Source organism: Podarcis cretensis (genome assembly GCF_951804945.1).
Source record: "Podarcis cretensis genome assembly, chromosome: 2".
Lineage (NCBI taxonomy): Eukaryota > Metazoa > Chordata > Lepidosauria > Squamata > Lacertidae > Podarcis > Podarcis cretensis.
In genome coordinates, this window is record NC_137171.1 from 5,881,821 (window position 1) to 5,907,924 (window position 26,104).

General features: G+C 48.5%; 1 protein-coding gene across 3 annotated transcripts in view; it reads right to left on the reverse strand.

Moving 5' to 3' along the window:
• Positions 1-1,676: 1,676 nt before the first annotated feature.
• Positions 1,677-26,104, reverse strand: part of CACNB3 (calcium voltage-gated channel auxiliary subunit beta 3) — a 37,955-nt gene continuing 13,527 nt past the window's right edge. For all 3 annotated transcript variants that reach the window (XM_079966708.1, XM_079966706.1, XM_079966707.1), the window contains exons 2-13: positions 20,300-20,422; positions 17,986-18,108; positions 16,527-16,642; positions 15,992-16,044; positions 13,322-13,341; positions 12,206-12,286; positions 11,913-11,971; positions 11,688-11,797; positions 8,264-8,415; positions 6,087-6,182; positions 5,273-5,431; positions 1,677-4,865 (exon numbers count right to left, since the gene is read on the reverse strand). In XM_079966708.1, coding sequence (XP_079822834.1) covers positions 4,551-4,865; positions 5,273-5,431; positions 6,087-6,182; positions 8,264-8,415; positions 11,688-11,797; positions 11,913-11,971; positions 12,206-12,286; positions 13,322-13,341; positions 15,992-16,044; positions 16,527-16,642; positions 17,986-18,108; positions 20,300-20,422 — 1,407 coding nt within the window. In that variant the 3' untranslated portion in view covers positions 1,677-4,550. The remainder of the gene's footprint in view (positions 4,866-5,272; positions 5,432-6,086; positions 6,183-8,263; positions 8,416-11,687; positions 11,798-11,912; positions 11,972-12,205; positions 12,287-13,321; positions 13,342-15,991; positions 16,045-16,526; positions 16,643-17,985; positions 18,109-20,299; positions 20,423-26,104) is intronic.

Here is a 26,104-nt window from a genome sequence, read left to right on the forward strand (position 1 = left end):
CTGCAACTGGAACAAGTGATGCAATATTGCATAATCTGATATGTAAATAAAGTGCCCAGGGCAAAGAGTATGGATTTTCCACCAATAAATTTGCATTTCCACCAGGAATTGTGATAATGCAGAGATGAAGACATTTATGGTAGAAAGCTGCAGTGCTGAGTTCACTAACTACGGAGTCTGGTTCATTGAAAGCAGGAAGGCCTGTCTTACGGATGCTTAGGACTGTACCACACGGACTTTGAGGACAGTGTGTTATTGGACCATCTTTGTTCTCTGGGACTGGGTAGCCACTTCCACAGCTTCATTTGCATATCTGCAGACTAAATTCTTCAAATGTGCTCTTTAAAAGAGTCCCCAAAGCAGGTGCTGGAGTGCAGAGTCCTGAGTGTGTGCACGGGGGGCTTGCAGGGGTGGGTAGGAGAGAAGGTACTTCATGTGATAGTTTATTGTGAGGGGAACTAAATAATTACACAAATTCCCCTTTTGCTCCTGGTATACATCTCTGAAAACCAGGACACACATACATTAGAAGCAAAAGTGACATGCAGCCATTCACATACCTTGCTTTGCTCGTTTAACCCAGTAGGAGTATTAACACCTGAAATGCGAAAGGACTCTTGATATGCAGACTCAAACCTTCCTTTGGCTAAAGTGCACTTTGTGCTGTGCTTCAGGTAGTGCTGATGGAGGGCACGGTGTATGCTGCTGAATTGATAGGCTCCAATTTAAGGCTTGGTGGGAAATGCACATTGAATTATCAGCACACGTGTCAAATGTCAACGGCCTCCCTCACCTGCCCAGCTTTTTCACAAGTGACAATCGCTTAATGTGTGTGTGTGGCCTTGTCAAGTCCAGCTACAGCCAACTGAACTTCTTTGGGCTGCAGCTAAGCTCTTGAGATTTTCCATTTGATTTATGTGTTTTTCTATACCACATTAACTGCCATAGATTCCCTTAAGGAATCCTTGGGAACGATGGTTTTGTGTGGCACAGCAGAGAGCCTTAGTTCCAGGGAGAGGAACACTTTTTGTCCTGAGAGCCACATGCACTTCTGTGCAGGCTTCCTGGGCAGCGTGTTGGTGGTGGATGGTGGGGCAGAAGTAAAAAATGTGTGGAGCAACAGATGCAACTTTCCCCCTTGTATGGCAGGCTATGTTCCTGCTCCACAAAAACCAACAGGTGTGTCTCTATTCAGCCAAGCAAGTGGCATTGTTGCAATTCAAAGACACATTCCAGTCTGGCAATGTCCAGCCTGGCAAAAGCAACTCGGGCTGGGTGCCTAGGGAGAGTCCTGAGGCCTGTGAAAGACTTGCATTTGCCTCCTGGGTCTGAGGTTTCCCCCAACCCTTTCCTGTCCTAGGCTCTGCCTCAAAGAACTAAACAATGCAGCAAAGAGCTGTTAAGCCTCTTTGAAGGTTTTTGCAAGAAGTATCGCGTTTGTGAGTCAACACTGAACACACCTAACCCAGTTCACAGCCGGCCCTACCCACATTGCCTTTTTGTTGTTGTTGTTTAGTCGTTTAGTCGTGTCCGACTCTTCGTGACCCCATGGACCAGAGAATGCCAGGCACAGTGCATAAACCATACAAAACATATTAATTTCTGCTCGCTGGTTACCCACTGAGCATCACTGTTCTATAACCGTCATATTCCATTTAAAAAAAGACAAACCAGCCTTGTTTTATAAACAGCAAACGCTTGTTGTTTCAAACCGCTTACAAGTTGTCAGGGAAATAAGTGCTCTCTACAAAAGAATAGTAACAAAGCTCTTGCCATGGCCGACTGACCGGCAATTTCAGGGACAGAACCCGGATATCCCTGGCCCCTGGAGCCGCCTCAGTTCCTCCGGCCAGCCCAGGGCGTAGGACACACACTCAACAACTCCTGATGGTAGCATGCAGTATTTACAGGCTGATTTCTGATAGCTGTGTACGTGGTTTTAAAGGCAGGGAGCTGCCATCCACTGCCCAGTGAAGTGCTGGAGGAGGCTGGAACAAGGGGCGGCGGGAGGACTGAAGGCAGGTCAGCTGGGCCTTTGGGGTAGGAAGGGGGCTTGTGCATGAGATAGGAAGCAGGGAATGGTGGGGTGGGGTTGACTCTAGCCCTATGCCTCCCTCCTCAAAACAGAATCTGTGAGTGATGCAGGTGGGCATTCACTGCCAAGCAGCAACGCTGGCTGGTACTCGCCCACCCCTCCCAGACAGACTATGGAAGATCAAGGCCTCATGCAATTATAGCAGAGAACTCCAGGGAGGGTGAAGAAGAAGAATAAAAAAGTTATCACATTGTGGCTTTACAACTGATTGTTATCCCACCAGCTCCTCGACAGAGGAAGGGTGGATGTGCACTGAAAGGAGACGGAGAGTCTCTGTGAGGGGAAGAGGGGGTGCAATGCAAGCAAACGCCTGGACTGTGGCTCTAAGGAGATGCACTGCTCGTTAGTTACAGGCTTCTCTTCTGTGCCAGGGAAAAAGTTGAATATTATATCCCCTGGTCTCTGGAGGCTGCAACTTTTTCAACAGCAGAAGGGTGGAAAGGAGTGCTTCATCTTTTCTCCATTGCCTGTTCCCAACTCAAAACTGTACTCTCCTCCCACGAAAGAACATGCTTCCTCCACCTGCCCCCTCCACCCATCTCCTGTGGATCTGGAACCCCCATCACTGGAAAAGCAGCTGGGAGAGCATTTTTAGTGCAGCCAATTTGCAAATGTTTGCGCAAACCTGCTGCTCCCTATCCAGAATCATACCCTCCCAAATCTGCTTTAAATATATATATATATCTGAAGTGCAGTAGGATTGCAACTTGCACACATTTAACTTGGACGATCGCAGCTTTATGCACTTGGCAGCTGGCCAGCTGATATCGTACAAATTAAACACACAAAAGGCAGAAAATGCTTTTAAGCTCTCATACTTTCCCACTGGGTTCTGAGAAGGTCTTGTGAGATCCTGGACAGCCCCACAAGATCTCGCACCGTCTCCTGAAGGTAAAATTGCTTGCATGATGGCGTTTCCAGGGGGTTGTTTTGACGAGACACAATTTCGGCTTTATGTGCTACCCCCTGGAAATTAACCCGTGTGCAAGACATGATTCTACTATATCAGGACTTTATTACACATGTTTGTGTAAAATGTGCAGTTTACCTCTCAGGTTCCTAGGAATTAGGAGGGCTTCCACTTCACAGAAGCCAAACTGAGAGAAAAGAAGAGGAAGGAATTTGGGGCAGTTCTTATGGTTACTTTGGAGCACGACTTTGCTCATAGTGGCATCAAATCTCATGGTGCTCACAGGAGCAATGTCAGGCAAAGGCCATGTAGGGCTCTCCTATTGGCCTTAGCCATGCCTGTGAGTGATGATGCTGAAAAAACAAGCACCCCCACTTATCAGGAGAATATCTCCAGGTGGAAAAGCCGCTGTGGGGTGGCCTCTATGACTGCATGTGGATGCTGTCTGACATTTCACAACCCATCATTCACCTCTTGGATTATGCCACATTTTTCCACTGCCATGAATGGAATGGGAGGAAAAGATGGAAGAACAGTTTCTAGACTGCTACTTTAAGCTACAGGTAAGGGAATCACATTGTTGAATACATATATCTCCCTGCATACAGAAACTAAACATGAAGAAGAAGCATCATAATCTAGCCTTCTCCACACTAATTTTCTATATGAGGGAAATTCCTTTCCAATATGTTTAACTATGCAATTCTTCTACCCCTGCAACTTGAAGTGGTTCAGCCCAGGGGACAGTTAGACCCCCCCCCCACTGCTGCATATGGCTGTGTGTGACGCATCAAAGCACCTGCACAGTCGCCAATGCCACAAAGCTCAGGTGTCATGACTTCACCCACTGCAACTGCAAATCTGAAAATCTACTCACAGACCACACCCATTCCCACAGCAGACATTTGCGTTCCTCAGCAACCCCAATCGTATTACTTCTGAACTGGCCTACAGCAAAGCATGAGAACGATGCCCGAGTCCTTTCAGCAAAAGCCCACAATCTTGTCTTTCTGCTTGTAATCCATCTACTCCATTTTACCAGGAAAACTGATCCTGGTGTTGCTCCCTGCTAAGCCTCCTTTGTCCTAACAGTAGCCCTGCTCACCTGGAGTCAGAAAAAAGAGAATCACAGCCCTTTCTTCACCCCCTTTTGTGTGCACACACACGCAATTGCCTCTCTCCTAGAGATGCCCGAAGCCCAAAACCCTCCCCCCAAAACAATGGACCTGGGATGAGAAGCTACCAATGGAATTTACCCTGCAAGGACGTTATTGTGGCCCTCATTAACCCAAAGGAAAGGTGAGCGAGAGATTCCACCCGTCCTGGGTGTAGGAATCAGGCAGCTGTGGCTGTGTCTGGGGTTCCATGGATAGCACCTGTATACCAGGGCAGGACCTGTATACTGTGGGGCTGAGCTGGGAGGGGAGGAAGAGAGGAAGGCTTAATACCAGGCAATTGATGTGACTCGGGAGGAGAAGGAGGCCCTATCCCATTTCCCTGGCTGCCTGGCCCAGGGAGGGTTGGGAGGTGCCCGGCCAGGAGGCCTCAGTAGCTGTCCTTAGCCCAGGGCCGGTTGCGCTGCCAGTTCCTCTCATTGTGGTTGTGCTCTGTCTCGCGCTCCAGGAGGCGGTCCTGGGAGTCGTGGCCGTTGGTGCTGTGGAGGCCGCTGTTGTGGTTGCGGTGAGGCTGGTACAGGTCAGTGTAGGCATCCGAGTATTCTTCCTCCAGGTGCCGGGAGCTGCGCTGAGAGGCCGCCGTCCAAGTCTTGCGGGAGGCATCGCTCGCCTCGTCCGACTGCATCAGGCTGTCATGCTCCACCGGGGAGCGTTCGTTGCCGCGCTCGCCCAGCGAGGCCTGGTTCTGGAGTGGGGAACCATAAAGCGGGTCACAAAAATCACCCAAGGACACAGCGCCATCTGGGGGCGCATAGCGCGTCTGGGCAGGGCCCATGAGACAGTTACAGTCACTCACACTTAAATCCCATTGAAACATTTCAAACTAAAAATGGCAACCTTGAGCCAACGTACCAGGAAGCAATTCCCACTGGGTATGGAATTGTGTTGCATCTCGCACAGCTAGTTCCAGTGGCGCTTAAGGGAGACTTATTTTATTTGGCCTGCTATAAGGTTGAGGCTTCTGCACTAACCCTCCCCCTCTCAGCAATTTTCCCCATCAGAATCAACAGTCAGAGATTATGGGACTTGCAGTCCCAACACCCGGAGGACCACAGCTCCCCGCCCCTGCCCCAATTGTTAGGTTATTTGTACCTGCAGGCCTGGAATGGCAGTCGAAGGTGTGGTGAGGTTTTGGGCGCCGGCAGCATGCGCAGGGTGGTGAGTTGCCCGCCAATATACTTCCAGGTAGTCTGCCAGGTGTTCGCAAGCATCCTCCAGCTGGTTCTCGTCCAGGATCACATCAAATAGTTCCTTGGGGGAAAGGGATGAGGCGCAAGGGTGAGAAGAGGGAGAGAAAGGGATCAGTTCCTCAGAGACCCAGGCACAGAGGGCAGAGAAGTGGGCAGGATAGAATATGAGGCTTGCAGTGTTGGGTGGAGAACGTAAGCAAGTACCGGGCGACCTGGCATGGTGTATAGCAAGGGCACGGAAGTGCCACCTTCAGCTCCAACCTTTAAATGTTCTCCCCCAAATTTGAGGATGGTGGACTGCAATCTTAAGATTGTCTGTTAAATGAGGCGGGAGCACTTCTTAATTTCTAGACGAAAAAGCTCTGCAAAGGAATCTCTGCCACTTGTCCTGGAAGGATGTTCCTGAATTCTAAACACATAAGGCCAGATTCAGGTTGCTCAGGGGCGTGGGAAAGGCGCTCTGCACATGCTCAAAGGCACGTTTTCCCATATGAGACGACTTCACATCAGTTTCTTAAAAGACAGAGTGTGGCCATCGATGGCGAAAACACTTGCCTGGGGTTCCTTCTGCCATTAAGAGCAGAACCAGGAGGTGCCGAGTGGAGGAAGTCAAGTTACAGGAGACACAGAAGGAAAGTGAAGAGCCAGACAGAGCCCAGGGCAAGACAGAGGCATGTCACACAGAGAGAGACAGACAGACAGAAAGACAGACTCACTGGAGGACACTGCACAAGCTTGTCAGCTGCCATCATCTGCACGTTGAGATGCTTCACTTGTGACTTCCCTCTGGACTTGATAAGCCTCTGCAGCACCTTCCAGAAAAAAATAAAATTAGAAGAGGACACAGCTACAGAGCTGAAAGGCTCCCAGCAGGCCACCTAAAGCGGGCGGGAGGGGTGCATTGGCTGAGATGACTGAGCTGTGAAGCAGAATTTACTATGAAACTATCACATGGTCTCTCTATCAGCCTCCTCCCTCCACCTCACCCTCTGCAGCTCCTAAAACTTATGAAGCCACCGACCGGCAGAACCATGGGGCTAGAAGAGGCAGCAGGGAAGCCCAGGCTTTCAGACAGGGAGATGCGTGGAACTGAACCAGGAACCTTCTGCATGCAGAGCAGCTGCTCTCCCACTGAGCTATGACACTTCCTGTAATCCTAAATGGTTTATGGGAGTACCATTAATCCCACACACTCTCATGGGAAGACTGCATGCTACATGGGTCACCTGACACTGCTGAGATTTTCAATGGGAAAGTTCCCGCTGTTGCCACAGCCACCCAATAACTGAACCTCATATGGAAAAAAAAAAGCAAACACCAGGAAATCCAAGCACACATTTCCCATGTAGTATTGCTGCCGTCCCTCACAGCACGAAGCTCGACCTGGGCAACCAGCTTGGTTAAAGAGAAGACCTTCTGTGTATAGTAAAGGTAAAAGGGTTGTGCGCCGGTGCGGAAAGTGAGCCAACCTTGTGTTTTTCTTTGGCCCAGCAGCTGGAATTAGAGTGGCCAGGTCTTCACTCAGAGACCTCCCCTTTATCTTCGAATATCCAGAGTAAGAGAGCAGCATTTTCTCTCCTCACCTGCCACCAGGAGTGGACTTTGGTAATATGGTGTCCTGTGTGACGAGAAAATGTGGTGCCCCCACCTCAGGTTTCTTATTTTCACAATAATTCCTTTTGGTACTTTGAGTAGGTACCAGTATTATAAATATAGGTATATTAATATAGGAAAATATTAATATATTAAATATAGGTATATTAATATAGGAAAATTATAGTATAATAAGATAAGATATAAGGATAAAAATAAGATGAAGGATTTGTTGAAATATTTATATGAATTAGAATATAAAGAGGGGAATTATAGTATGTTAAGATAAATTATTGGGATTAAAATAAAGTTGGAAGGATTTGCTGGAATATCTAATTGAATTAGAATACAAAAATGGGAGGCGTGAGGAAGTCAAGGAAATAAGTGAATGTAAGTAAGTGAGTTAAAGGTTTGACTTGTTTTTTTGTGTTTTTTTTCTCTTATCTTTTTTCGGTTTTTTGATGATGTCTTTTTTGTATGTGTATTGTTTCTTCTTTTTTTCATTTTTGATTGTTCTCTTTTTATTCCTTATTATTCTTTTTTTTCTGTAACCTTTAAAATCTTAATAAAAAATTATTTTAAAATATATATATATAGGTATATTAATGATGATGATAATAATTTTGCACCCCTCAGTTCAACACTGTGTGGGGGAACCAGCCACACAGCCTTAAATCAAGTGCTGCTGCCACTTCACTGCCCGGTTCCCCTGCTGGCACCTGTTGGGCAGCACACCTGGATTCCTTCTCAACAACATGCAGAGTCAGAGTTGGGTTTCAAGGTAACTGGGTGCTGTGGTGATGAATCTCTGGGTTGCAATCTGGCTGTCCTAGCGGAAACAAAACCCTGAGCTAAAATGCTAACTTTGCAAATTGGGGATTTCAGGGAGGGGGTATATATAACTCTTTTGGTAAGGTTTTAAAACAGGACTGTGGGACCTGCTGCCCTCCAAACATTGCTGGACTTCAGCTCCCATCAGCTCCAGCCAGCATGCCCAATAGTCAGGGATGGGGGGAGCTTAATATTTGACATCTGGGGGGCCCTAAGCTCCTATCCCTGTTCTGAACATGGTCCTGCCCATTCAGGAAAACGTGGGGTGGGCATAAATTAAACTAAGCAGAAACCAGCTTACCTAGTGAGCTGGGGAACAGCCTAGAGACGGGAGGAATCCATCTCCCACTGCAAAACTAGGAGATAGCAGAAAACACAGCTGGGGGAGCTGAAAGGGGCTTCAGAAAAACAGAGAATGATTCAGAGGAATCCCCTTTGTCTCTGAGGAGCCTTTTCCTCCCCTGCTTACCTTTGGGGAAGAGACCTTGACGTAGACGATGATTGGGGCCAGCGAAGTTTTGGCCAGTTGTGCTGGGTGGTTGATGGTGTCCGCATCCAACACAACCAGCTGCAGCGACTTGGCCAGTTCAAAAATTCGCTCGATCTCGCTCTGGACTTCAGCTGTGAAGCAAGCAGAAGGACAGTTGGCTGGACGCCCCTTTGAATAGGCTCTGTCTGCCTCCTGCCTCAGGCATCTCTCTGGCATCCACACACACTTGCCTCCCTTGAGTCTCACCTCCACAGCTCCTCGCCACCTTTGAAACTACAGTTTTTACTGTAGGCTGGAAGAACTACCGTCTTTTTCACTCTATAAGACGCACCAGACCACAAGACACACCTAGTTTTTGGAGGAGGAAAACAAGAAAAAAAAAAATTCTGAATCTCAGAAACCAGAACAGCAAGAGGGATCACTGCGCAGTGAAAGCAGCGATCCCTCTTGCTGTTCTGGCTTCTGTGATAGCTGTGCAGCCTGCATTCGCTCGATAAGACGCACACACATTCCCCCTTTCTTTTTAGGAGGAAAAAAGCGAGTCTTATAGAGCAAAAAATACGGTACTTATGGTAAGCTTCCTTCTTGTTTCTAAAAGGATTTATAATTGCCTGTTCAGGTCTCTAGACCCTAAGTGTCTGGGATGGAGCATTGGTGAAAGTTTCAGTTAGGATAGCAGGATGGCAGGCTAGGTTTCAGAGGACACAGCTCTGTCCTCTCATCATTTGGGCACTGTCACAGCAGTATCTACTGCCTCAGCCAGCTTCCTCACTCTGCCCAATGGCAGGGCCCTTCTCTGGGTGCAGGGCAGGGACAGGAGCTTGTGGCCCTCCAGATGATGGGAGTCAATCACATGTAATCCTAGCTGGGAGTAAGTCCCATTAAACTCAGCAGGACAGAGCTTCTGAGTAGACAAGTATAGAACTGCCCTGTAAGGGACAGGGAGCCACACTCCAGAACTTCCTTATTTCAAATCCTCCAATCTGCCAAGGACTAATCAGGTGACATTGGGAAGGTTTGCTACTTTCTCCCAGCCTTTATCTGCAATTCTATTGACCTATCTGTAATGAATGTATGGGGGTTGCTCGTGCGTAAGTTGCCACCATGCCTGGCTAGGTAGCCTGGTTAAACCTTTCCTGACTGGACAGCCCTTCACTTCGTGGCTGTTCAGTCGCTAGCAGAATCCGTCAGTGGGCGTTTCTTAAACTTCTTCCAGCACAGAAGCTCTTTGACGCCAAGTCTACGCCTACTTTCCCTGCGCGGAAGTCTTCTGCGCAGGGTGGGTGTGGGCAGAGGAGGACCTGTGCTCTCCCCGCTGGTCTCCAGCGAAGAGTCCTGGAGATCCCTCTCCAATTCCCCCAACCGCCCCCCTTTATCCCTGGTGTTACGCTGATTTCCTTCCCCAGCCGATGAGTTCCCTCTCTCCCTGCTTGGCCCTTCTCCGGCATTGCTTGGGAGCCCTGCCTCCACTTCTGGCTCCGATGTCAGTTCCCTGACACTATCCTACAGGGGTTTTACAAGGATTACAAGGTAACACATCTGAAGTGTTTTGGGCATTTGAAGGCACTATATAAATGCATGGCTCATTCATTATTATATTGTTCCACTATTGCTTCTAGTCAAGCAAATTGTGCAGGGGTTTTTTTATGACATATACAATGCCCTGCAAAACCTGTTTTCCAGAAGTGAAAATGAGATAAATAACTATCCCACGTAGAAACCAGTTTCTAAAAGAATAATTGTCCCTTTTCAGACTTGGTGGGTCTTTGAGATTATTATTACCCTTCCCCGTAAACTTGGGAAATGAGCAGGAACCAATTCTGAAAATGCTGTGAGAGGTATATAAATAACAGCAGTGTGTTGCCTCCTGCAGGAAGCGGTGAAATGCAAGACAGCGGGTACATTCAAGGAGAATGTGGAGGCTGCTTCAGGTGAACTGACAGGATCCAGTTTTATAGTACAATGTCAACGTAAGGAGGGAAAAAACACCTTTAATTCTGCTAATGTTACTCATTTTTACAGGGTGACTCTGAGATGCAGCCACATGATGCTTTCGCACTGCGTCTGCATTCTGCGCAAGCACATTCCCACATGTGCAACTATAACTGCACAGATGTGCAAGAAAACAGCATTAGGGCACTTCACAGATAATCTAGCTCAGTGCTGTCTGCATTGACTGGCAGTGGCTCTCCAGGGTTTCAGACAAGCAGATACCATATTTTTCGCTCTATAGGACGCACTTTTCCCCCTCCAAGAATGAAGGGGAAACGTGTGTGCGTCCTATGGAGCGAATGCAGGCTCCTTGGCTTCACCGATAGCATCACGAAGCCTCCGAAGCACAGAGGGAGAGCTCCCCCCGCGCTCCAGAGGCTTAGTGTTGCTTTCGCTGAAGCTGCCTGAAGCCCCCGGAGCGCAGGGAACTCCCACTGTGCTCCGGGGGCTTCAGGCAGCTATCCGCAAGCCTTCGGAGCGCAGCAGGAGTTCCCGCCGTGCTTCGAAGGCTTGCAGATAGCCGCCTGAAGCCTGGAGAGCAAGAGGGGTCAGTGCACACCGATCGCTCTTGCTCTCCAGGCTTTGCTTCGCTGGGGAGGCGCTGCACAGTTTTCCCTCTCTGCGCAGCGCCCCTTCAGCGAAGCGGGAGGAAAAATGTAAGGGGCTCCATTTCTCCTGCTGCTTCGCTGAAGGGGTGCTGAGCAGAGAGGGGAGAATTTTTTTTCCTGTTCTCCCCCTCCTATGGCCCGGTGCATCCTATAGAGTGAAAAATACAGTAATTCTTAGCCCCACCTGGAGATGCCAGGGGGTGATGCCTGGGGCCTTCTGTGTGCAAAACAGAGGCTCTACCACTGAGCTGCAGCCTGTTACCAATAAGGATACATAGAAGGTCTGGTCTCTGCCCAGGAGATTTTAAAACTGTGTTTCCCCTGTTGTGCTCAGACGAGCAATGAGAGCATGACAGCAACATATACACAAACCAAAATGATCTCTCTCCCCTCCCCCCCCCAAAGTTTTAAAGTTAATAGTTTCTGCAGGCATTTCTGAATCCTTGAAGAGCGAAGCCTGTATGCTTTCAGGGAGCTTGCACCCAGGGCCCTCTGTGGATTGCGGCCTTTCAAAGCAGGACCCTGAATTCTACTGATGGGTGAGCAGAAAGGAAGAGCAGGAGGTGGCTGTGAAGGAAACAGTGATGTGAATTCTGCTTAGAAACTTGCACAATTTGCATCCAAGAGCGTCGCTTGAGACCTACCCACACCAAGAGGAAAATCTAGACAACCTTTCTCCCTGGCACACTCATTTTCTATAAGCAGGGAACCTGGGATGCAAGACCAAGGAACGCCATGGCTATGCCAGACAAGCTGCTCGCCTGCCAGCTCCGGTTGCCATTGTGCGACCTGCTGGGACTCACCGATACTGGACCGGGTTGTGGATCGCTCAATGATGGCCCGCTTGCCTGGGTTGTTCAGTACTGAGCGCTTGGCCAGTGACAAGTCAGCTGTGACCCGTGTGATGGAGATTCTGAAAGACAGGATGACAGGCGACAAGACCATTACCCAACACTCACTAGCGGCACAGGAACCAGGCAACGGGGGGGGGGGTCGAAATTGCTCTTCATTTCAGAGTAGTGCCTTACCTGCCATCGAATCTGTGCTTGAGAAAGTCAAAGAGAGCTTTCTGCATCATGTCTGTCACCTGAAAAGAAAGGACAGAGGGCAAGAGGGCAGCGGTGCTGGTCAAATGACTACCACAGCCAGGAATTTTTTTGTGACATGGGAGCTATTTTGTGCTGGTACCCGCAGCACTTTTAGGAATATACGAGTACTGGCAGCTCGTCTTCCCCCCGCCCCTACCAAAAATGCACTGGCTACAGCCATATTTCAGAATGTGCGTTTGGGGCAGAGTTTTGTCCCTTCCACGTTTCCATACCTCATATCCTTTCAGGGATGGCCCCACCAGCACCACCGGCCTCATGGAGGGCACGACATCGTAAGGTGGGATGTGCTCTGTCTGTAAAAAGGAGGGTGTGTCACAAAATGGCTTTTCCCTTCCTCTGCAGCCCAGAAAGTAGGAGAAAGGAGAGCAGTAATGACAAAGTGGGGGCTCTCTCCATTTCAAGCGGAAACGCATATACGCAATTCCAATGGATGATGAGGTATCAGATACCACCCCTATATCCCTTTTGCTTTGCTACAATATCATATCAGTATCAACAAGCTATGAACTCCTTGCAACATGAAATGGCCTCACCTGTTCAGCCCCAGCCCCTCTTCTCTGCCCTACACTGCCACCTCCTACTGCGCCCACAGCAGCCACCCAAACCGCTACATGTGGGCATTTTTCTGGGTGGAAGGGAGTAAAACACTGAAAGGGGAGAGCAAGCTAGTTTCTCACCAAAAAATGGGAAGAATAGAACCTGTACTCCCCCCTTTTAAATGAAAGCTGGGAATCAAGGAATTATGGCTAAACTAGGGACAGCAATTGTCCCCTCCTTCCTGTGGACACCCGGGCCACCAGCCTTCTCCTCCTCTCACATTTTTATGCTAAGCATGGGGAGGAAGCCCAATCAAAACAGGTTAAAAAGCCTGCTGCCTTTGCATCCTGGTCTACATGGGGCAAAATGCCCCCCAGCACACATTGAGGTGGCCCTGTAAGGGGGGAAGACCCCCATCACTGCAGGCTGCTCCACCCAAAGGCAGCTCCACCTCGAATGCCATTCTAGCATGGAATCCACTCTGTTCAAAGTTAGGTTGCATACACATGTATGTGCAAAGCACATTGGAAGCACATTCCGCGGGGGCCCCTCAAAGAATTCTGGGCACTGTAGTTTGTCAAGGATTGCTGGGAATTGTAACTCAAAGGTGAACTACAGTGCCCAGAATTCTCTGAGGGGGGAAATGTGTTTCGAATGTGGTTTAGAGGCATACTGGAAATGCAGCCTTGGAAAGGATGGCCTCATAGTTCACCCCGTCCTCCGCTTGTAGGACTGGCTAGCAGGGAAGAGACACAGCAGAGAAGAGGGTCATCCCAGCATTGAGTCCTTACCTGCTTTTGCTTCTGTTTGGCTTGTTGGGGGAAAAAGAAAATACGGGGTTGTCAGCAGTGAAGTATCAGCAAATGAACAAGACTACACAGAGGACAAGGGGCCCTGCAGTTTAAGAGCTCTAATCCCTTGGGAGTTGGAATTAGGGTGGGGGGGTGTGGTTGCCTTCCTGTTTCCCCTTCTCCCCGGCCTCAATCTCGCAAGGCATCTCTGGCCTCACTGTTGTGGCACCCCCTGCAGCACAGCACCAAGTGTGGCGCCGGTTGTGCAACCCTAAAACAACCTCTGATTTGCCAAATCATGTGACAGGGCAGGCACAAAGTAAGCCTAGGCCAGGCATGGCCAAACTTGTCCCTCCAGCTGTTTTGGGACTACAACTCCCATCATCCCTAGCTAACAGGACCAGTGGTCAGGAATGATGGGAATTGTAGTCCCAAAACAGCTGGAGGGCCAAGTTTGGCCATCACTGGCCTAGGCCAATTTGTCTTAAAGGGATACATTTGAAGTCAGCAGTGGCTTTTGCATGTATGACATTAAAAGCATTTAACATTTGGTGCTCAGGGCATTGCATCCAAATTTTGTGCTAAGGAAAGTGAAATCCAGACAAATGGATGCATTGCTGTGTTTCCCTCTTTGACTGCAATTCTCTGTTCTTTCAGCTTCCAGTGTGGTTGGCAACACTATCTATCTTTCCCCGCCTGCACTGAGAACCCGGTGCTCTTGTTTTACTTGGCATTATTTATTTGTCACATTTATTCGTCGCTTACTACATGTCTCAAAGCGACTTACAATGATAAAAGCGCACAATAATACAAAAGTGAAAACACACCAAAAAGCTAAAAGAAAATTACGGACTCAAAGAGCCTTTCCTGAAATTGCATGAGGACATCTCCCACTCCACCCTATTAAAAGAGAGCACCAATTCAGGCTAGGGGAATCATCACACTGTATAAGCCCAATTCAAAGCTAAATGTCTGGATGTAGAGGAATTTTATATTTTTTTAATTATTAAATTTGTATACTACCCTTCATCTACAGATCTCAGGGCAGTTCACAACATAAAAATAAAATATAAAAGTAGAAAATACATGATAAAAACCAGAACAAGAACCAACCAACCAGTAAGTCCCCCTCTTTGCCTGGCACCTAAAAAGCTGATAGTGATGTCGCCTGGTGCATCTCTCTAGGGAGAACATTCTATGGTCAGGGATCCACCACTGAGAAGGACCATTCTCCTGTCGCTGCCTTGTACACTTCCCTCCGAGGGAGGGGCACACAAATAAGGGCCTAGCCAGAAGTCGGCAAAGATTTTAGCCACGGGCTGATCCACCGTCCCTCAAACCTTGTGGTGGGCTGTAGAAGCGGCACCGGGGGGGGGGGGGAGAGCTGGAAGAAGAGGCGAGGGGGGCAAGTACTCCTCCTCCCAACCCCCCAACCCCAGCCGCTGCGCTTATTTTCTCAAGGGCTGCCACCACCACTGCCGCTGCTTCTCGTGGGTAGGCAGAAGGAGCTTGTCCTCTCCACTCTCTGGCCTACAGGAGCACCAGGGCAGCGGCGGAGGGGAGATGAGTGGCGCGAAAGGGCTGGCTCCAGAAAGGGGCTGCTTAAAATGGCGCTTAGCCAGCTCAGCCCAGCCCTCTTCCTCCTCTAGGCAGGGCGGGGAGAAGCCAGGAGGAGGGAGGGAGGAGGCGCCGCCGCGGTGTGTATGAAGTTGAGGAGGCAGGATGGAATGGCGCAGGGGGGGAAATGGTGCAGCCCGAACAAACAGAATCCCCATGCCGATCCACGGACAGTCCGTGGGCCGGATCCTGAAGGCAATTGGGCCTGATCTGGCCCCTGGGCCTTAGTTTGCCAAGCCCTGGCCTAGGCTGACAAATGCAAGGTCTGGGTGGGTTCAGGCAGAGAGAGGCAGCTCTTCCCTTTTGGCCCTGCCTGTCTAACTACCCCTCCAGCAAGATCTTTTTGGTCTCTCTCTGTTTCTCAAGGGGGAGAAAGAGCTGGCATAGGTGAAATGCCTCTTCTACTACAATATCTTCAAAGAGTGTCTTTGGGCATATGCAAGGAGCCTTGCCACACGTGAAATTCCCAAGACAATAAAAAAATCTTTTTGGTTCCAGCAGGTGGTGCAATTTGACACTAGCATCTGGCTTCAGAGCAGTTTATTTTGTCAGAAATTTTTCACCTGGCGAGTACCTTCACTTTTTGGTGCCTGCTAAAAACATTCATGTTTAGGCAAGTCTACCCAAATATGTAGAATGCTGATACGTGTTTTAAACTGCTTTTAGCTTATTGTTGATTTTAATTATTTTCTGAATATTTCAAATAGCTGTTTCAAACTGTTTATATTGATAATTTTATTGTTTTGTTCTTTTTGTAAATTTCTTTTAGAGTTTTTTCCCCCTTACAAACAAGTAGTATATCAAATTTAAGAAATAAAGAAACCAAACCAAACCAGAATTGTTTCAAAGAAAAGTGGGGGTGGGTGGTTTTGCTTTGCTTTTCTGTCTGCAAAAACATGCTAAGATTTCACCAGTCATTTTCAAGCGTATCATTGCAGCCGTAAGGGCTAGGATCTTGCTTCTGTGGTTTAATAAAATCTAAGGTTCTCAGGCGGTTGCATTCAGGGCTCCCACAGAAACACAGCAGACACTCAAACCTGTTTAAGGTTTTACCTAGTGATGGGGGAGGCGATCGCCTGTTGCTGATGGCGGGATTACCAGACTGCCTAATTGAGGAAGAAAAGAGAAAGTCAGTGTGGCAACTGGAGAGAAATGTGGAGCTCAAGCTTGTGTGGATGTGCTTGTTCCGAATAGGAAAGCAAAGTCTGGAAGATTCAGCAGCTGCCTAAAGAAAGCACACCCTCCCACAGTCCAGTTTTCTCAATGGAACAAGGGCCAGTGCTGTATACTGAAGGTGGCTCACAGAACCTAAGTTAGCATCTCACGTAGCTCTTCACTGATGCTGAACTTAGAATTAGCATCAGTGTCCCTGAACATGTATATTAAAAACCATGCACAGTATCACACAGCGGTTTGAGTTTAGCTACCAAAGAACTTAGATGGCGGGGGGGGGGGGAGGTACACAGGACTACTGCCAGTTTTACAAACCTGCCTCCCACCACAGAAAAGCATAACACCCCTTTCTCTTGCTGGTGTGGCTGACTGAGCCAGAGTTATGTGCCATCCCACCCACTGAAGGCCCTCTTACCTGGCTTTCTGCTCCTGCTTCAGCCGAATGGCCTCCAGCCGCTGCGGGCTGGGGATGAAAGCGATGTCTCCCCCCTCCTTCACTAGCCGCCCGATCCACCAGTCATTGCTGTACTTCTACAGAGACATCATGGTAGAGGGTCATGAATTAGACTTAAGGCTTCACAGATCTGTAGGGTCATAGACCCGTTAAAGACACCTTCCTACCATATACAGTGGTACCTCGGGTTAAGAACTTAATTCGTTCTGGAGGTCTGTTCTTAACCTGAAGCACCATTTTAACTAATGGGGCCCCCTGCTGCCGCCGCACCACCGGAGCACAATTTTTGTTCTCATCCTGAAGCAAAGTTCTTAACCCGAGGTAATATTTCTGGGTTAGCAGAGTCTGTAACCTGAAGCATATGTAACTTAAAGCGTATGTAACCCGAGGTAGCAGTATAGAAAAAGAGGGAGGGAATGCGAAGTATCTCTCACTTGTTAAACTACTAATGTAAACAACTGATATATTTTTTACTATTTTTGAATCCTCAAGATGAGTAACAATATGTTAATTTTAAAAAAACAAAAAACCAAGCCAACATCTATAAATCTTGCAGTAGCTAAAGATCTGACCCTTCAATACCAGAAGGCTATGACCAGATTTCACGTCACATATCAGCCAGAAGAACCACTGGCTGTAGCAATCAGAGAATCGGCAGGATTTAATAGATGAGAAGCTAGCACTGTAGAGGAAGTGAGGAGCAGATGGAGCTCATTCACCTGGAAAGGCATCCCATCTGGGAGAAGGAAACCTGAAATTAAACCTTCGCTGCCTTGGGGGATATCTCTGGAAGTAGAAGAAAAGTACCCTCCACAAATCCAGAGTGAAGTTCCTAAAACGGTTGGGTGGCGCCTTGTGAGCCTCCTTCCACCAAACTGGTGCCAAATGTCTTGCTTTGCTTTCTGTTTGAATGACATTGGGGGGGGCGGTCCTTGATGTGTGCAGCCCAGGACCACCATACACCACAATATGCACCAGGAAGGTCACTTCGGTGCTATTAATTTCGCCCCCCAGAGGCTCACTCCATTGTCTCCCAAGTCAGATAGATGCCAACAAAAACAGCACTAAATTCAATAATATCCAATCTAAATTTGGCCCACCTGGTCCAGCATCCTGTTTTCCACAGTGGCCATGTCAACTCTGATTTTGGGGCTAGTACACAGTCATCAAGACTAGTAGCCATTATGCTCCATGAATTTGTCAAATTCCTTTTTAAAGCTGTCCAATTTGACAGCCATCACTACATCTCTTGGCAGCAAATTCCATTGTTTATGCGCTGTGTGAACAGTACTGATTTTGTCTGCCCTGAATCTCCCCCGATTCAGCACGTGGCATCGTACCTCCAGGAAAAAGAGGTACTACAATTGCAAGCTGTTGCTGAAAACTCTTCTCCCTATCCCCATCTCCACCCAGGCCCCACCTCTTTGATGTGCAAGAAGTCTTTGGCTTCAAAGTTGATGGCAGAGTCACGCACAGGACATTCCTCATCCAGCGTCCCACAGTAGCTGACATTGGTACGAACAGCAAATGCGACCGGCTTGTTCTGAGGAGGAAAAGAAATCAGAGAGGGAGCCTGTCAGCGTCAGGTCAGATGGGACTTCCCTCTCAAGAACAAATGTGCAGGATCTGTCACTCTCGGGATTATGCCCAGTTCCAAAGGGTAGTTGATGGACAGTTGATGGGGCAAGGGCCAAGGACCATGGAGCCCTTTACTGAGGAAGCTAGACAAGGAAAAGTTCCCCTTAATGAGGTTTGTTAGTTCTCTAGAAAATTCTCTAGACTGAACAAGGTTTGACTTGGCTGTTGGAGTCATCTGAGGAAAGGACTGATGCTCACTCAGTTTGTATATTTCCACACACCTGCTCCCACTCTCACTGGTTAGAGAGCCCACTGATGTCCTCTCTTCTTGTAGGTGTTTAAAACACTTTATATGCAATCCTTGCAACAGCCCTATAAAGTAGATTCACACCTTGCAGGTAAGGGGAACTTAAGGAGAGGGGGTTGTCTCGTGAGTGTGGGGTGTGAAACACAGAGCAGTCACATACAGCATTCCTAGAGTGGACATGAAAAGGGGGGTGTCTGGACCAGCCAGTCGGAACTTCCTGTTTCCTCCTGGGCTGGGACAAACTTCCTGTACATGTGACCAGAGGGGGCGTGACCTCACCTGTGCAGGTAACAAAATAGCACAGGGGAGGCAGCCATCTCTCTCTCTCTGACTCCATTCCTCAAAGAAGCAACATCTCCTTAGCCTGAGATGCTCTCTTGGCTTCCAGCCAAGAGAGGACAAAGGAACTATCTCCTTATGGGATAGATTCCACATGTATATATCTTGTAACTTAAGTTTGCCTTCTGGGATCCATCTGTGAACAGAACGTGTGAGTAAACTCTTTTATATTTTTGTACAAGACTGTGTCATATCTATTCTTTTTAAGAGGGAACAAAGGGGAATTACCAGGAAACTTATTTTAGAGGCTTATACAAGCCTGGCAAACCTATCCGCTGTGTAAGTTTAAAAGGGGAATGTTACTCTTCTAAATTGTAGAACTTGTTAACACAAGTTGGGAAGGATATAATAAAACAATATATCCTCTCCTGCCTCCCTGAACATTCCCACAGTGAGTTCATGGCTGCAGCAAGGCTTGAACCAAGAGCAACCTATATTGCCATGATATCATATATGTATCACAACTAATGTAATATGGATTATATAGAAAAGTGATTTATGAGGCCAAATCCAGTATTACATTTAACAGTCTTCAGACTCCCGTGCTTCCTTTGCGCAAGTGACAAAAAGAGTTGTGGGAAGCAAATTTGAGCAAGAGAATGGCAGGAGTGGAAAGGCCAAAGCAACCCCTCCCTCCCCCACTCCTCAGATCAAACCCACAGCCTCACACAGTGCTTTTTATTTATTAAAAAATACACAACAACCACGATCAGGAAACTATTGTCTGAATCTGCTTTGTAATATCTAGCTTGGCCCTTAGTGTAGTCATTAGCTGCAGCAACAGAACATGCAGGGCAGCCCAGATGTGCTCCCTCCCATACTGGATTGTAGCCCGTTTCTCTTTTATTCACTAATAAATGCCACCCCATTGGCTTGTGCGTGTTGTGTATGATGTCTTTGGAACACACGGGTGAGGATTACATCAATTGTAATCTACAGAAAGGAGAAGAAACCGCAGTCATGGAAACCAGTGAGAAGAAGGCCAAAAATTGCTCGCTCCCCTACTCTCTGTAGTCTTCAGAAGCCAAAATGAAGGGCAGATGTGGGGCCACCAAGAAGTCATTGAAGAGCAGCCCACCCCCGTCATCATGGATCATTTTGAGGTCACTGTTTGAGGGAGGGCTGAGGCGCCGTTATCCTGAAGGCAGATTGGAAATGCACTAGTCCTTTCCAGAATGTTCATGAGAAAGCAGTATGATGTTTACATAAAACATAATGATTATTTTCTGCTCCTTACAGTCCACCCCTCCTGGCCCAGGCCAGGGCTGGGGAATCTGTGGCTCCTCAGATGTTGTCTTGGACTCCCACTCCCATCAGTCCCAGCCGGCATGGCCAGTGGTGGGAGACGATGGGACTTGTGGTACCGAAATATATGGGAGGCCACAGGTTGCCTCCCTCCCTGCATTCAGAGCTTCTGGGGACCAAGGGAAGCTGTTTTGTGGACAAAAAGGTCCTCACCCAACATCTGCTTAGCTGAAACCAAGGCTGGCGTACCCTCCCCTGCCAGTACCTTGGCTTTTTCGAGTTGCTGCTGAGCCTGGTTCTCCACTTCGCGCTTCACCCCCTCGCGCTCCTCCTCGAGCGACACGTCGGAGTCCAGCGATGGGCGGCTGGTGTACGAATCAGCGGAGCCCTGAGGAGAAGGTTCAAAGCTCGAGTGAGGGGAGGGATTTGGCCATACTGGAAGTCAGGATGCAGCCTGATTTGAGGAGGCCTGCCAGAGCTTCTCTCTGAGATGGGACTTTTCTTTCTGTAATGGTCGCTGAAAGGAGAGGTACCTCAGCCGCACAGTTTCACACTGAATTCTGAAAAGCTGTGCATTTGGACTCCACGCGCTTTTAGGCTGAGAGCCTTGCAAGTTGCTAAGCTCAGCAGGGGTGGATCTGATGTGTGTCTGGATGGGAGACCAGATGGGAAATCACATGTATATGTCCTCCAGTTCCATGATGGAAGAAAGAGAGGATAAAAAATGTATTAACCTCTTGCCCCCCCCCCCCGCCCCCGTGCTGTTTGAGGTTCCCCTGGCAGGGTCAATACAGTGGGCCAGTCATATCAGAAGCTACAGTGCTAAACTATAGCGCCTTAAGGCACTATTCTGTTCAAGGTGTAATATAGCCTATAGTCCAGCCTTCGCCAACATGATGCCTAGCAGATGTTTTGGACTAGGACTCCATCAGCCCCAGCCAGCGCAGCAGTGACCCCATCAACTCCAGGATCAAATAGTGGGGCTGGTGGGATTCATAGTCCAAAAGATCTGGAAAGTAGCAGGCTGGGGGAAGGCTGGTACAATTGGGAGCTGCTTTACAACGCCAATGGTGGATATGTTAAATCAGAACTCTTAAAGCTTGTTCCTCAGCTAACATTTCCTCAGAAGTATATAAGACTGCAGCCTTAATATTCAAATTAGATACCCTCCAACAGCTCTCCGGAAAAAGAGGACACTCTTGTATAATTACAGCACCCTTGTCTTTGAACTAAAAATCACTGCCAGAAGGCTACCCGCTTCCCCAAACCCCAATACACACACACTATTATACACTGCTGAAGGCTCTTAGCTGTATGCTATATTTATTTCCTATGCAATCACCTGCTTTGTGCTGGTTTTGGATGAAAGCTTATTAGTAAAGCCAAAAAAAATTAAAAATCTCCTTTTTTAAAACAGCAACCTAAACAATATTTTATAGCATTTATTTTCACAAGATATATAGTCAGACTTGTGGAACAGCTGCAACTCAGATGCATTCAAGGAAATGTTTGCAGCATGGCTGAGGTGCAAAGGAAGCTTGTGCACTGTGCAAGAACCCGAACATAGCTTGTGGGGAATTTCTTTAGATCACCAAATCTCCCCAAAGGCAAAATGCAGGCAACCAAGGTACCAGGGACAAGTAAATAGGGAAAGCTGGAGCATATAAGGGGAAGTGGTAGAGCATCTGCTTTGTGGCTTCAATCCCATCATCTCCGAGTAGGGATGGCAGATAACCTTGGTGACATCTTAAAGAGCCACTGCCAGTCAGTGCAGTACTGAGTTGGTGGAATAGTGGTCTTTCTCAGCTTAAGGCTGTTTCCTACGTCCCAAAGTCAGAGCAAGTTCTGTTCTAGTATAGAATAGCTCAGTGGTCCGGGTGGCAGCTGTGTTGCTTACTTTGCACCAGGACTGCTCCTATACGTTCACAAGAACTGCTGTGATAGCTCAGTCAGTAGAGCATGAGACTCTTAATCTCAGGATCGTGGGTTCGAGCCCCATGTTGAGCCAAAGATTCCTGCACTGCAGAGGGTTGGACTAGATGGCCCTCAGAGGTCCCCTCCAACTCAATAGGTGAACCTTTTCCCACCATGCACCTTGATCCCAGGAAACCACCAACTCTACATGTTTGGGTATCAGACTGTCCTTAAAGGTACAGGAGCAGGGCCCACCACAAAAAGATGGCAAAAGTCCCTCATTCCTCAGGCCCTTCTCTCCTCAGTCACATATTCACTAAGTCAGCTTTTGCCAACCTAGCAGCCTCCAGACAGGTGAAGCCTGCTCCCCCCCCCCCCAATCTGCAATACGAGGACAATAATACTGGCATCCCCTGCAGGGCTGTTATTGTAAGAATTTCTCAGAAACCAGACACATGCTACATAAATGCTAAATTATATCATTGGTGCTGTTGGTATTTATTGGTTTGCCTAAAATCTTATTCCTATGGTAGCCAAGCTCTCCTTTCCCATTTCTCCACTGCACTTCATACCATATATTTTATCTTCCTTCCTTCAAATCCCTCCTCAAATCCTACTTTCCCCTTAGGAAACCCAGATGAGTCTCCATTTCTAGCTTCAATCACATCAGTTGCCTTTGCCCACATCCCTTCCTTGCTCCCACTTCTCTCTGCCTTGTGTCATCTTCTCCTTGGCTGGTTTTCACGCGCAAATTCCTTGAGGGAAGGGGCCTGCCTATATCAGCTTAACAAATTCTGTGCATACAATACTGAACAAGAAAAGGCTGCCGGAGGTGCTGCTGCCCCACCATCCCGCCAATCTAAGCAAGGTGGGAATTCAGAGAAGGAAAACAGAGGGGGTTCAGGTAAAGAAAGTATGAGGATGTGACCTGGGCAGCCACTGACAACCTGACTGCTTTGTCTTTAAAGGTGGAGATGGGGTTTCTCAGTCTGTCTAACAAGTGACACACCGACAGCAATGTCACTAGGGAAGCATCTGGGAATGCCATCCTATTAGAAGTCAAAAACAGCCGCCACCATTATTAATGCCCAGTATCCCTGAAGGAGCATCTCCACCCCCATTGTTCTGCCCAGATACTGAGGTCCAGCGCTGAGGGCCTTCTGGCGGTTCCCTCGCTGTGAGAAGCAAAGCTACAGGGAACCAGGCAGAGGGCCTTCTCGGTAGTGGCACCCGCCCTGTGGAACGCCCTCCCACCAGATGTCAAAGAGATAAACAACTACGTATCTAACATTTAGAAGACATCTGAAGGCAGCCCTGTTTAGGGAAGTTTTTAATGTGTGACATTTTAATGTGTTTTTAATCTTTGTTGGAAGCCGCCCAGAGTGGCTAGGAAAACCCAGCCAGATGGGCGGGGTACAAATAATAAATTATTATTAATACTGCATATTTGAAATGTCCCAACACTTTGTGTACATTATGCCAGCAATCCTCCACAACAGCCCTGTAAGGTGGGCTATAAGTGGAGCATCAGCTCTGGGAATAAAAAGATGATTCGGTTGGCAACTCTGAAAGATCCCAAGAAGGTCTCATCAACACAGTTCAAAGGGCTACATCGGTGTAGGAAACCTGTGGCCGTCCAATTGCTTTTGGACTCAAGGTTCCCCATTATCTGACTAGTAAACCTGTCTCAAGTCCCCACCGCCCTCTGCTACATTAAATGTGGTGTGTGTGAGAGAGATGTACTTCTATAACAGTTGCACCGGATAGGGAGAGTTGTGACAAAAGCAGGGAAGCTTCTAATAAGTGAAGCTCCATTTCCCAAAATTCTCCTTTTTGCCCAGCAATGTAAGAGATGCAGGATTCCCCCTCCCTTAAAAAAATGGGAATCTGAAAGTCCTGGCTGCTTCCCCCATTAATTCTAAAAGAAAAGAGGTAGTTCATCAGTGGGGTTTGCACTTTTAATCCCCCTTCTGCTTCAGTTTTCACAGATTAATAGTAGGCATGTCTACTCAGAAGCAAACCCTGTGGAATTCAGTGGGGCTTACTCCCAGGAAAGTGAAACTAGGGCTGCAACCTAAGCTGCAAGGAAAACATAGCAGCAGCCTATGCCTGGTTTTGGCGCTAACTGCTTCCAGAAGGATACGTTACACCAGGGGTAGGCAACCTAAGGCCCGTGGGCCGGATCCGGCCCAATCACCTTCTCAATCTGGCTTATGGACGGTCTGGGAATCAGCATGTTTTTACATGAGCAGAATGTGTGCTTTTATTTAAAATGCATCTCTGGGTTATTTGTGGGGCATAAGAATTCGTTCTTTTTTCTTCTTCCAAAATATAGTCCAGCCCCCCACAAGGTCTGAGGGACAGTGGACCGGCCCACGGCTGAAAAAGGTTGCTGACCCCTGCCTTACACACATAAAATGTGTATTTATTATTTTGGTATTTTACAATATTGTAAAATACGCAATGGGTCAGTGTGTCTGGCTGTAAACCAGAAGGTTGGTGGTTCGAGCCCACCCAGGGATGGCTGTGGGCAGGAATAGATGACTCTTGGAGATCCTTCCAACTCTACAATTCCATAGTTCTATGAACACCTATCTTGGGTGCCCTGCACCCAATTAAATTAAAGGAATTAAAGAACCTTTTATTGAGGGTGAAAGAGGAGAGTGCAAAATATGGTCTGAAGCTCAACATCAAAAAAACGAAGATCATGGCCACTGGTCCCATCACCTCCTGGCAAATAGAAGGGGAAGAAATGGAGGCAGTGAGAGATTTTACTTTCTTGGGCTCCATGATCACTGCAGATGGTGACAGCAGTCACGAAATTAAAAGACGCCTGCTTCTTGGGAGAAGGGCAATGACAGGCCTAGACAGCATCTTGAGAAGTAGAGACATCACCTTGCCAACAAAGGTTTGTATAGTTAAAGCTATGGTTTTCCCAGTAGTGATGTATGGAAGTGAGAGCTGGACCATAAAGAAGGCTGATCGCCAAAGAATTGATGCTTTTGAATTATGGTGCTGAAGGAGACTCTTGAGAGACCCATGGACTGCAAGAAGATCAAACCTCTCCATTCTGAAGGAAATCAGCCCTGAGTGCTCACTGGAAGGACAGATCCTGAAGCTGAGACTCCAATACTTTGGCCACCTCATGAGAAGAGAAGACTCCCTGGAGAAGACCCTGATGTTGGGAAAGATGGAGGGCACAAGGAGAAGGGGGCAACAGGGGACGAGATGGTTGGACAGCGTTCTCCAAGCTACCAGCATGAGTTTGACCAAAGTGCGGGAGGCAGTGGAAGACAGGAGTGCCTGGCGTGCTCTGGTCCATGGGGTCACGAAGAGTCGGACACGACTAAACGACTAAACAACAATGAACACCTAAGTGTGACTCTCTAAGATTCCAGTGGGAGGGGGAGGATGGGTACCCCCTCACCTCACCTCTCCCGAAAGCCATCTTCTCTGCCCTCCCTCCCCACGCCCAACAGCCTGGCACCAAAAATGCCATGAAAAAACCCGCCATGCTGAACCAGCGCAGTGGCAGAACAGCAGCCTCCGATCTTCCCTCGTCTCGAATGCGGGGAAGGTGGCGTCCCTCCCCGGGGAAGAGGCGGAGAGGGAGAAGGGAATTGGGAGCGAGCACCACGGCCACGCGCAACGCCACGGGGAGGTGGCAGCACTAGAGCCCGTGTGAACGCGGGAGAAGAAGCGAAGCCGGGAAGGGGCGAGGGCGATGGAGGAGGAGTGGGGCACCGTTTTCAAAACACGCCGCGCTGGCTGGCTCAGAGCTGCGGCTGCGCGCCCAGCCCCTTTGGTAAGGATGCGCACCAATCGCCCACGCGTGTCTCTGCCTGTAGATTCCACAGGGAGCTGCCACAACCAGGCGTGTGTCCCCCGTCGCGCGTCCACACGGGCCCAAGAGGCACGTGGCAGAAGCCGCGCGCAAGAGGGGCCAGCGACGGAGCTTAGATCTCGCGTGGAAGTGGGGGTCTCTGGTGCAGTGGCGTAGCGTGGGGGGTGCAGGGGGGGCCGGCCGCACCGGGCGCAACATCTCGGGGTTAGGGTTAGGGATAGGGTTAGGGGGCGCAAATCCACGGGTTAGGGGGCGCAAATTACTTGCCTTGCCCCGGGTGCTGACAACCCACGCTACGCCACTGCTCTGGTG